At 43.4% G+C, this 12,376-nt stretch overlaps 1 protein-coding gene across 1 annotated transcript in view; it reads left to right on the plus strand.

Annotated features, from left to right (window-relative positions):
* Positions 1–12,376, plus strand: part of DNAH11 (dynein axonemal heavy chain 11) — a 323,435-nt gene that overhangs the window by 282,929 nt on the left and 28,130 nt on the right. The window contains exons 73-77 of the mRNA XM_034643547.1: positions 2,228–2,350; positions 3,571–3,764; positions 4,946–5,094; positions 5,945–6,072; positions 9,970–10,197. Of these exons, the coding sequence (XP_034499438.1) occupies positions 2,228–2,350; positions 3,571–3,764; positions 4,946–5,094; positions 5,945–6,072; positions 9,970–10,197 (822 nt within the window). The remainder of the gene's footprint in view (positions 1–2,227; positions 2,351–3,570; positions 3,765–4,945; positions 5,095–5,944; positions 6,073–9,969; positions 10,198–12,376) is intronic.

Here is a 12,376-nt window from a genome sequence, read left to right on the forward strand (position 1 = left end):
GGAGACATGACACCTTCCTTGGAAGCCCTTGGTGGCATGAGTTAAGTTTGAATATCCCAGGATAAACTAGGACACATGACAACCTTGGAGTAGGTCCCGAGGTTCTGGTTTGGGTGGGTCTGCACTTTAAGTGACCACATTAGCTGTCACCTTGAAAAACAGATTAGTGAGACCACCTCCTCCCTTCTCAGGTCCTGTGCAGAGCCTCCCAGGGACTCCCAGGCAGATTATTTAAGATCAGAATTATGAGTCCAGATCTGGATGGTCCTAGGAGTCTCTCTGTCCCTTTAAACACCAGCGAATGCGTAAAAGAGCTCCAGGCTTCATGCTGCCACCTTTAGTGAGATCTATCCTTTTATTTTTTCTTTTTTTAATATGGACTTCAGAATATTTTTTTAAGATTTTATTTATTTGAGAGACAGAGCTGGGGGAGGGGCAGAAGGAGAGGGAGAGAGGATCTCTAGCAGACTCCCCACTGAGCAGGGAGCCTGACACAGGGCTCGATCTCACAGCCGTGAGATCATCCCAAGTCAAGATCAAGAGTCAGACGCTAACCAACTGAACCACCCAGGTCCCCCACAAAAGATGGTTTTTAAATAAAGATGCCCATGATAAGAAGACAACATTGAGGACTGAATGCCTACCTGAAATAAGCATGTTGCCCTTTCATTAGTTCGTTTGCTGTATAACTTTTTCTATCAACCCAAATCTTGATGGAAGGTCAATGCCTGGTCTGTGTTGTACCTTCCAAAGTGCCTCGCCCTGTTGTTAACAATGACAAACTATTACTTTCAATATTTTCAGTGTTTGTAGATTCCTTTGGGTTATTTAAGAATATATAAGTGTAGGTGCTTCATAATGTATGTGATATATAGGAGCAAGGCACTACAAAATGAAATTTTTGTTTTTATACATATTATTCATTAACAGTAAAAACCCAGGATTGAGAATGTATGACATGCACACACATCTGTGCACATCATCTGTTTGAAACTGTCTCCTTGGGCACCTGGCTGATGCAGTCCGTTAGGCATCCAGCTCTAGAGTCGGCTCAGGTCATCATCTCGGGGTCGTGAAATTGAGCCCCAAGTCAGACTCTGTGCTCAGCAGGGAGTCTGCTCGAGACTTTCTCTCTCCCCTGTCCCTCTACTCCTCCCTCCCCAACCACTCCCCCACCACTCACACTCTTTGTCCAAAAAAAAAAAATTTCTCCTTGGAAGCCAGAGATAAATTATAGCTTATCTCAAATCCTGACAATTTTTGTAAATCAAAGCTTCATATATATATATGGCAATTATTTGTTGAAATAAATTGAATTAAGAAAAAAATCAATTAGTAAAATAAAATACTCTTTTAATGTCTTACCACCCATAATGCATTTTGAAAATACCTCAAGTTTTAAAATAGTATAAAACTCAAACATTTTACCTGTTTAACTTTATATGGCATTATAATTTTTATGTGAAAGTTAGGAATATTTCATCCCCCTTTCTACCCCAAAATGTTCTACGGACTTATCAGTTTTTTAATGTGGATATCTAAAGTTTATTTCCGTTTACACTGTTTGTTTAGTTGTATCTATAAAACAATTAATTTCTTATTTTTCTTAATATAATCTTACATTTAAGAAAAATCTTTCAGGGCACCTGGGTGGCTCAGTCAGTTAAGCGTCCAACTGTTGATTTCAGCTCAGGTCATGATCTCAGGATTGTGAGATCAAGCTGAGCCCCTCATCAAAATTCTCTCTCTCCCTCTCCTTCTGCCCTTCCCCCACCTCTCTAAAAAAATCTTTCATATATCTCATACTTTATTAGATGTGATTTCTGTATCAGGAATAAATTATAATACTAGTTCTACCTTTTGTTTAGTAATTTGGTCCATTACCACCTGAGGCTTTCTCAAATTGTGTAACCAGTTTTAAGACAAGTTTGATCTAACAGCAAAAGACTAAAAGATGGATGTATATTTCAAATAATTTGCTAATAGGCATGTGTTAAAACTGGGGGAAAAAGTCTTCATAATTATTTGTTACTAGATTTTCAGTCAAGGTTTTGAGATCATGAGCATAATCTGAGATTTATTATTTTAGCTTTGGAACAGATAGGTATCTATGGGAATTGTCCGTAGACTTGGTTCTGCCTTTCAATCCTGTTAAATGGTGACTACCTCCTGTGTCCTGATTTTGTTATAAACTAAATGACCCTTTTCAATTTTATGTACCCTCAAGATTTTGTTGAGAAAGAAAGAGATAGACCCTCTTGAATTGGATTTCCTGCTTCGATTCACAGTTGAACACACTTACCCGAGTCCTGTCGACTTCCTCACTACTCAGTCATGGAGTGCTCTCAAGGTATGGGAGGAAGATGGTTTTTCACTTTCTAAAGCTTATTTCAAATATCAGATCTTGCAAATATAGAAATGTTTTAAAAATACATGTGATGTATCCCATTTCGTTTGTAGAAATATGCTATATAATGTGATATTCTTCAGTTTATCTTTGTATTACTAAAGTATAAAGTGATTAATTTCTTATTTGGAAGTAAAGAAACTTTTGAACTACTTATGGGTAGAAAAGTTAATAAATATGTATATTCTGCAGGACCTTTGGTAAAAGTCAAGGAACAGAAATGAGCATTTTTGTCAATTTACCTAAATTAGGTTTGTTTTCTTTTTTATAATATTTCTCCACTTTCTCCAAATAAGTTTTTTAATTATATTACAACACGGTAGTTTTTTTCTAATTATAAAGTACTTAAGCAGACTTGAATGTTGTAGATAAAAAAGTTATTCATCAACCCCAGGTACCTATTTTTCTGTCAGGAGATCCTACTGTTAAGAGTTTATTGGCCCAGGCTTTGGAATTCCTTAAAGAGGCTTGTTGTATGCTAACAAACGTATGGTGTTTGCTGCATTCTTTTTCTAAGGAGGAAATTTCCTGTCCATTGAAAATAACCATTATCCCTTATTTTTATAGTATATTTAGGTTTATGTGTAATAGAATTTTTATTAGCTAATGTAGAATTATAAATTCAAGTCCACTTGTTGATCAGTCAGGGTCTCAGCAGAAAACAGATGACCCATTCAAAGGGGTGATAAAAACAAGCTTAACAAAGAGTGTATTTTCATGGGAAATGCATGGGAAGACGACTAAGGGAATCAGCCAGGAATGGGGATGGGAAAAGAAAGTAAAGGAGTAGTTCCTGAAACCGCAGAGACATGAAGTTAGGGGAGAGCCAGTCTGCAGGAGCTGTGGCCTTCCGTGGATGAACGCAGCCGCTGCCCACCTATGTCACCCCAGGGAAGGCGCTGAGGGAGAAATACCCCCGCGTCTCTCTCCTCCAGCCCTCCAGTCTCTTGCCAGTGCCTCGTCTTGGCCAATCCCCACCAGGCCAGAGAACTGGGGAGTTTAGCTCCAGGAATCCCCAGTGGTCCCTCTCTTGGCCGGGCAGGACAGGGTGTACAGTACATCGGGCAGGAATGAGGACTCTCCAGCCCAGCGTGTTCCACTAGTCTCTGTCTCAGACTCTGAGCTCTTTACCCCCTTCCTATCTGTGCCCCGTGATATGACAGGCAGTAGCCCTCCTAGAAGAATTTCGAGGCCTAGACCGAGATGTGGAAGGATCGGCCAAGCAGTGGAGGAGGTGGGCAGAATCCGAGTGCCCAGAGAGAGAGAAGTTGCCACAAGAATGGAAGAAGAAAAGTGTGATACAGAAGCTGATTATTTTGAGAGCAGTGCGGCCGGACAGAATGACATACGCTCTCAGGTAGGGCCGTTAGCATTGTTGGAAATACTTTGGCCTCAGGAGACTTAGCCTTAGGGGCGAGGAGCAGCTGGTGGAGACATTTGTGGTCCCTGTTGATGAGCCACGATGCTGCTTGAAATTTTGATACTGTCATGAGTGCTGTTGCTGAAACTCGCCAAACACTAACCAGTGTGCTGCTGGTCTGTCGTCGGGCTGAGCCCGTCCTTCCTGAAAACCTTGCTTCTGACATTAGGAGGGGAGCCGAGGGGAGCCACTGGAAATATTCAAGCCAGAGAGATGGGTGTCAGCAGAGTTCAGAGGCCAGGAGCATGCATTATCCCAGTGCAATTTCCACTGTTTTTATTTAGTGGTAGCACTTGGGCTCCGAAGATTTTGCACATCAAACAAAAACGAATTCCTTTCACAGAGACGCTAATAGTCCTGTAGCTTTACAACCAATGCAATTTAAAGCAGGAACGCCTGTCTGCGTCTTGGTCCATGTGTCCTTTTTCTTTACCCTTTCGGCTTCTAAATGGTAATGATGCTGCTTAATTCACACAAGTCGTGTTCTCATTTGAATTCACCAACCAAGGAGTTCTCACGTTCCTTCCTTCCCTGCTCCTCATTCAACAGCAGTGGCACACCTCAAGCCTTTTCCTCCGCTCTGTCCAACTGATTCCCCCCCTTGCAGAGGCCTCTGCGCGCCCTACTTTACAAGTTAATTCTGCTTAGTAGTACTTACTTTCTGCTAAATCTGATACTGCGGGAAAATAATCCCTGCCTAATTGAGCTTCCCTATATTAGAAACACCCCAAAAAGCATTTGTATATTCATGAGAAACCCAGCAGGCCGGAAAATTGCACCGTGGCAAATCTAATGAACTGTTAATAAGTAATGGGGGCTCTGGCAGGAGATTTGGGGGATACAAAGCCATAGGCAGGCAGCTGGTGGTACTCAGAGGGGGGTCTCAGTAGCCCCCAGAATGGAATGTAGGCTGCTGATTTTCAGAGCTTCTAAAGCAGGGAGGGATTTCAGGGACACTGACATAAATCTAGCGGGATTCGTATTGTTCCGCGAAAACATCCCACGTAATGAAAGTAGTTTGCTTCCTTCCTGTGCCTGTGATTTAAGCTGATCCAAGTTGTGGCACTTTTCAAGGTCATGAGCACTGATCGTGTCTTTGGCATTATCCTTTTTTATAGGAATTTTGTGGAGGAAAAACTCGGTGCCAAATACGTGGAGAGGACCAGAGTGGATTTAGTTAAAGCATTTGAAGAAAGCAGCCCGGCCACGCCCATCTTCTTCATCCTGTCTCCAGGGGTGGACGCCCTTAAAGACCTGGAGATCCTTGGTGAGGGGCCAGGAGGCTTGCCTTCCCGCCCTCCCTCTTGCCCTGTGCCCACCCCACCTTCCTCTCAGTTCACAGCGAGTGACTTTCTCTCCCTCTCTCTCCCTCCTTCTTTCTTTTTCATTTGTGGGAGATGGAGTATATGGAAAATGTAAGGCTAATAACACCGTGGTCTGGAGAAACGTTCAAACGGAACATTCCTCTGGTTGGCATAATGCAAGTTTCTTTTGTACTGTTTTCTACCTTTCGACTATATAAGGGCCAGAGGGCAATTTTCTCCATTCTAATGTAATCTCGTGCCCCCTGTGACTAAATAGTGGTCATTAGAGCCAGCCTGCTCGATTGTGCGAGGCCCTGGCCCTTTGTGCCTTGGATTACTATTCCCCACAGCCTGCGCCGAGAACACCAGGTTAATAGAGCTGTGACCTGACTGTGCTCGATTCAAGCATGGCCACAAGGTGAGAGGCTCCTGCATTTACCCAATGAGCCAATTTGTTCAAGAAATGATGTGATAGCTACCACATGTTGCTCCTTTTTATGCGGGAAATGCTTTGCTACTCCTGCAAGAGTTAATACAGCTCCATAACAATACTTGCCATCTATCAAAATGTCAAAAGCTTCATTACCATAAAACCAGAGGAACTTATTTCCACAGGCTCTGCTCCTGCTCCCCAGGAGGCAGCTGGTGAGAGCTCCAAATGCTGCTTGTTGAAAGACAGGAGTTTGGATTCTTCAGGAAAGTGACCTAGAAGGTGGCAGCAGTAATCACAGATGGCCAGGAGACACGAAATTCCAGACTCTTCTTACCTCTCCTGATTCACTCTTCTTCTTATCATGTCTTATATTCCCACAGGCAAAAGACTGGGGTTTACGATTGACTCGGGAAAATTCCACAACGTGTCCTTAGGACAAGGTCAGGAGGCAGTGGCAGAAAAGGCCCTGGAGAAAGCTTCCGAAGGAGGACACTGGGTCATCCTCCAAGTGAGTATTGCGTCTTCTTGGAAAACACTGGGACTGACCACACGGGATGGACGGTGCCTAGTGGTCCAGGCCAATGGGAATGATCCTTCCTCGTGACAGATGGTGAGGTGCAGAGTCCTCGGGGTTCTCTCAGCCCTAGTGACCCCTCCAAAGGTGTGAGGGACTAGCAAGGTGACACGGGTTCACGTGTTCCCCTCTGAGGCTCCCCGAGGATGGCTATCATCTTTTGAGGGATTTTCTAGCCATTATGCTTTAAAATTAAAAATATTAGAGGGAACCTTCTTATTCTACAGATATCTGGAAGATTCTAAGAGTGCTTAAAACAAACAGGCTTATATAGATTGCCAAAGCCATTGTCATAATATCTCATATTTGCAGGTTGCTTTTTTTTTTTTTTAAAGATTTTATTTATTTGACAGAGAAGGAGAGAGAGAGCACAAGCAGGGGGAGCAGCAGGCAGAGGGAGAAACATGTTCCCCACTGAGCAGGGAGCCCGATGCAGGACTCGATCCCAGGACCCTGGGATCATGACCTGAGCTGAAGGCAGACGCTTAACCGACGGAGCCACCCAGGCGCCCTGCAAGTTGCTTTAAAGTTGACAGAGCATTTTTACATGTATTTCCTGATACAACTCTGACTCTACCCATAACTAGCTGTGTTACATTTCCTTTGTTTGTAAATTAAGGGTATTGGAGTAGATAAGCCCTTTATCCCTTCCAGGGCTAGCATGATGTGGGTCTGTGACTCCGACCCAGTGTCCTCCCCAGTGGCTCTCTCGGCTGGAATTCGAGCAAGAGCCCAGGAGCGAGTGGAGCCCAGGCAAGCTTTAGGGGGCATCTAGGAGCTGCACCGACTCCTTCCCCAGCAAGACGTGCTAGCTCTCTCACCAGGGCTGGACGTGGCCCTTTGATCTGCAGCACGGTGAGCCCAACGGTTCTCGTGTATGCCGGACCCCTTACGAGGCGCTTCACGGGATACGTCATCTCTGATGGCTATGGCAAAGCTGCTGGGGCAGGTATGGGCTTCCCGTTATAAAGATGAAGCAAGGGAGCCTCCGAGCGGTCTGGAGAGCCTCAGGGCCACACAGCAGCGGCGCGGCAGAGCTGGTCCTTGAGTTCGGGTCTGTGTGGCAGCAGGTGGAGTGTTTTTTCCTGCCGGCTCACGCGGCCACCCTCACACGGACAAATGGCCCTGGCCTCCTGCAGCGCCTCCAGCATCCACGCTTAAGGCATTCGGCATTTCCGCGTAAATAAAATCGGATTCATGACGAAGCTGCCCAGAGTCCGAGCAGAACCTAACCCTCTAGGAGAGCAACAGCTGCCGCTCAGCTGGTCCCTCGGCAAGGTGACACGGGCTCGTGTGTTCCCTCCGAGGCTCCCCGAGGCAGACCGGTAACGGTGGGGGGTGTGTTCTTTTCAGAGACAGCTGTTGTTGCTCTGACAGTTGGGTAGATGCTGAGATCTTCCTGCAAAAGAACGTCCTTTGAGAATTCTCATGTGTCCAGCGGCTCAGACTGGAGAGAGAGTAGGAGGGGTATAGTCATCCTCAAGAGAACGTAGTATTCCGAGTAAAATGGTTGTTCTTTGTCTATCAATGCTAAGTCCCCGTTTGCCCCCAGATTTCAAGTTGTAAGTTTTACCATGAAAGAAAAATCTCAAAAGACGTTGTCGTGTGAAGGGTCTGCTTCGGGATGTCTGTCCTAGACCTTTGGTTTTTGTTGTTCGCGGTAAGCCAGTAACTTAGAATATAACTATTAAGCTGTTCCTCCCCACGCATAGAATAATTAGAGAGGAGAGACGATCTCAGTTTCTGGAGGTTTCTAGTATCTCTTTGCCATTTAAAAGAGAAGCAGGACTTTGAATAAAGGGGAGACCAGCCTAATGGGAACTTGTTATGTTGTTTGTAACGTACTTTAAATTACATCAACGTAGGCCTGTGACACGTATGCTCGTGCCGCTGCGCTCTTAACCGGACTCCACAGTGTCAGCCGCTGTGGTCATGGAGCCCTTCAGGGGATGGTTAGCATTTTATCAGAAGCCCATGCGCCAAAGAAAACCCACGCATAGGTAGCAGTATGGCATGCATCTGCGTCTCAGATGTACACCAGATGCTTTGTGAATTGACATAATGGATTTAAAAAATCTGTTTTCACAGGCAAAATAGGTGGTTTCTGAGATACATGGATTAGCTAAAAATGGTGCACAGGCATTGTTGCCCTTGGACAAGTGGGCGTAAGAATCCAGCCAACATCCAAGCCAAGCCCCTCGAGCATGGTTCCCAGGCTGGACTCCAGAGTGTGCCTGTGTTCGAGGATGGCTCCCTTGGAGATTTTTCTGTTCCTTGACTCCAAGGTCACTGCCTAGAATATCCTTACATTTGTTTCAAGTAAACTTCTCGAGTAAGGTCTCGTAGGCGATAAGATAGAGAGGTTGTATTTGAGCTTGCCAAATAGGTTTTATTGTTGCGGTTGTTTCTGCTTGCTTGTGTGTGTGGCATTGTTAGGTGAAGAAGTACTTTCACTATAATCTAGTAGCAAGCACGGAGGGTGGGAAACTCAGAGCCCTTTTTTACTGTAGAAGGTTGCTAGGGTTATACCAAAGTATCACAGATTGGGTGGCTTCATCAACCGAAATTTAATTTCTTACAGTTCTGGAGGCCAGAAGTCTGAGATCAAATTGTCAGTAAGGTTGGTTTCTTCTGAAGCCTCTCTCCTTGGTGTGTAGATGGTTATGTCTTCCCTGTGTCTTCACATGGTCTCCCCTCTGTGTGTGTGTCCGTCCATCTGTCCTAATCTCCTCTTATAAGAACGCAAGCTGTATTGGATTAAGACCTACTCTAATAGTTACATTTACTCTTAATTACCTCCTTAAAGACCTATTCCAAATACAATTACTTTATGAAGTCCTGAGGGTTAGGACTTCCAACATTTGAATTTGGGGGGACACAGTTCAGCTACAACACCTACCCATGTTCAGTATTTGCCAAAGGAAGAAAAAGCCTCATAATGTGAACAATAAATTGACATAGATCCTCTTAGAACTGTTTCAAAGAGAGATACCTACATTACCATTCCATTCCCTATTTGCCTTTATTCTTTGGGTTTTTGTACCTTTTATAATAGTAAATGTTTTTCTTGGCTGGAAGTAACTACATATTCCTGGTGTGATGTTGCAATCACTATATTAAGGACGTCTCCAGAGCCAGAGAGCGTGTGAGGGTAGGGCCTTCATACTGTCTCACAACACCAACTACCATGTACTCTATGGGTGTTTAGGATTGGAGGGTTGGAGAATTGTGAATCATAAAACTGAAAATCAAGAAGTGATGGTGGTGACATTTGTTTATTTCATGATTTTGACAGTTCTAGGGTTTAAAGAAATGAACCTGTCAGGGATCCACAGAGCATCTTAACAAAGAGTGATTTCTTTTTCGGCTAGCTATTCACCCCTCACATCCTTTGGAGTTCATATACTAATGAGTAGGCGTTGAGTAGAGGAGGTGGGTATCAGAAACAATGAAGTGGGTGATGAGGTACATTTCTGGCTTTTAGTTTTTATACTTGATTAAACTAACCAGCCAAGTCTCCATAAATGAGTTTGAACTGTAACAAAGAAAAGTGTCAGGAACTCCATCTCAGAGGTGATTGGCAGGTGGCTAAGTGTGTTGGGAGGAGATTTGGATTTGCAAAGATAGCTGTGGTGGTTTGGAACCGTACACTTGTTCACGTGAGGTCATGTTTTGATGCTTTGTTTTGTTCCCCAACGTGATAATACAGGAAAAATTAAATCCTGGTTCTCTGAGTTTTCTACACATTGATATATAGGAAAATGTGATTCCATCATTTAAGTAATATACTTCAGTTTCACCAGAATTATAAGCCATACTGTTTGTTTTCAGAATGTCCATTTGGTAGCCAAGTGGCTAGGAACCTTGGAGAAACTCCTTGAAAAATTCAGCCAAGGAGGCCACAGAGATTACCGGGTTTTCATGAGTGCCGAATCTGCACCTACACCACATGAGCACATCATCCCTCAAGGACTCCTGGAAAATTCCATTAAAATTACTAATGAACCGCCCATGGGAATGCTGGCCAATTTGCATGCCGCCCTCTACAACTTTGATCAGGTAAGAAAGCAGAAGCCTGGCAAAGTCAGGGTCGTCTCACAAAACCACGGGGCCATTAGCTATGCGTGCGTCTCGTGCAGAGGGACACAGTGAAATCGCAGTGTGTGGTTTAATCTCTTGAAAGGATCCCCGTGTCGTTCCCTATTCCAGTGACTAGAAAATCTATCTTTTGCCTTAAAACTACAGCCACATGCTCAGTCGGGTAAGCATCTGACTCTTGGTTTCGGCTCAGGTCCTGGTCTCAGGGTCGTGAGATGGAGCCCCATGGCTCTGCGCTGGGCATGGAGTCTGCTTAAGATTCCCTCTCCCCCCTTCATCCGCCTCACTCGGACTCACACACATGCTCTCTCTCTCAAATAAATAAAATCTTAAAAAAAAAAAATACTGCATTCACATGTTTAAGGAGAACCAATAACATCCCTCTCTGAGGACCCTGCTTATTGAAGACAAACATGGCCAACCAGTATCTCTTACCGCAGGAAGAGAAGAAGCCACTTTTAGTCCAGTTGCTGTTAACTGAGGACAGCAACAATAGTAATGACGGGAGGAGTTCCAGTATAATATTCAGTTTTAGATCTGCTTTTGATGTTAGTAAGCTTAAATCATCTCCCAGTATATCCATGTTGCCGCCTAATTTATACTTTCATTTCCTTGCAAAATAAATAATACAAACATAAATACTCCTATTATTATTCTCCTTGTGCCAATTATCCCAGCTATCTGAATCATAATCAAGTCTTTCAAACAAGTTTCCTTTGTTGTTGTTTCTCTGAGTTGCCATTCCCTCTGATTTCTTAGCCATCCTTGGGAAACGGTATTTTGTTTGTTTTAGAGAGAGAGAGTACAAGGGAGGGGTTGGGGGAGGGGGAGAGGGAGAGAGAATCTTAAGCAGGCTCCATGCCCAGCACAGAGCCCCATGCAGGGCTCCACCTCATGACCCTGAAATCACGACCCCAGCCGAGATGGACAGCAGTATGTTTCACCAACTGAGCCACCCAGGCACACCAGGAAATGGTATTATTATTATTAGGAGAAGTAGAATGGACCCTGAAGAGGAAATGCAAATGGTTTGGTATAAATATTAAACCTCCTGTTAGAAATATTGTCATTCTTCACTAGTATCTTCTGGGCCAATACTCAAGCCAACATTATGAAGGAATTATGATAATTGGCCACCTGAGATTACAGTTTCAAAGAATACAGTTAATTACCTACTTAAGTAATTAATTTATAGCCTATATAAACAGGTATATAAACAAGGTAGACTGTATAAACAAAGCACTCAAGAAATCTCTTTGTATTGCATAGTTGCACGTATGTTTTCTTTCGTGAACCATGGCAGACATGTATCTTTTTTTAATCCCTCCGTTGATAATTTTGGACCACTTAAGGACATTCTCAACCTCTCTCCCAAAGTAAATACAGAACAGGAACTTGATTTATTTAAATAGGATTTATCCAACCCCATAGGACAATTATCTGTATTTGTGAAAAGTGAGCATACCATGAACAAATATGCTTCACCCCAATAGTCCTCCAGCTTTTTTGGGGTAAGGACCTCTCTGATAATCTGATAAAACTACGGACACTCTCCCCAGGGAAAGGCATGTTGAAAAATTTGTTGCATATCATGATAGGGATGAACAGATCCCTCAAAGCCTAAGCATGAATCCCTTCCCTGTTCTAGTTTATTCATGAAAATATCCATTCTTTTGACTATTAGCTGGAAAGCCACCTAGATTAACTGAAGATGACAGCTATTGGAAGGACTCTTAAGTACTTCAAGGGGAAATATTTATCTAGTCGAAAGGATCCTCTGAAGTATTAAGACTAATTTTGATCAGAAGTAGCAAAAGCAAGGATAATCAAAGTTATTTCTTTAATAAATTTCCTATCAGACCTCTTACAACCAAAACCTACCCAACAAAAACTCTAAAGAAAATCTAAAAATTTTAGAATAGTCTTATGAATGTTGACCTGTCCTTATGTTAGAAAATAAAATGTCGGTTTTGTTCAGATGATGTAATTCAAGGGTATTAACCTGTACTCCGCGGTCATCTGTGAGTACATTCCCAGTTAGAATAATGCGTGGCTACCTGTGAAGGAAGCATGAGACAACTGTAGCTGGGAAAAGGTTAAAGAAGTATTTCTGCCACATCAGAACTCTGGAGGTAGGTCA

The sequence above is a fragment of the Ailuropoda melanoleuca genome, chromosome 1 (assembly GCF_002007445.2).
Source record: "Ailuropoda melanoleuca isolate Jingjing chromosome 1, ASM200744v2, whole genome shotgun sequence".
Classification (NCBI taxonomy): Eukaryota; Metazoa; Chordata; class Mammalia; order Carnivora; family Ursidae; genus Ailuropoda; species Ailuropoda melanoleuca.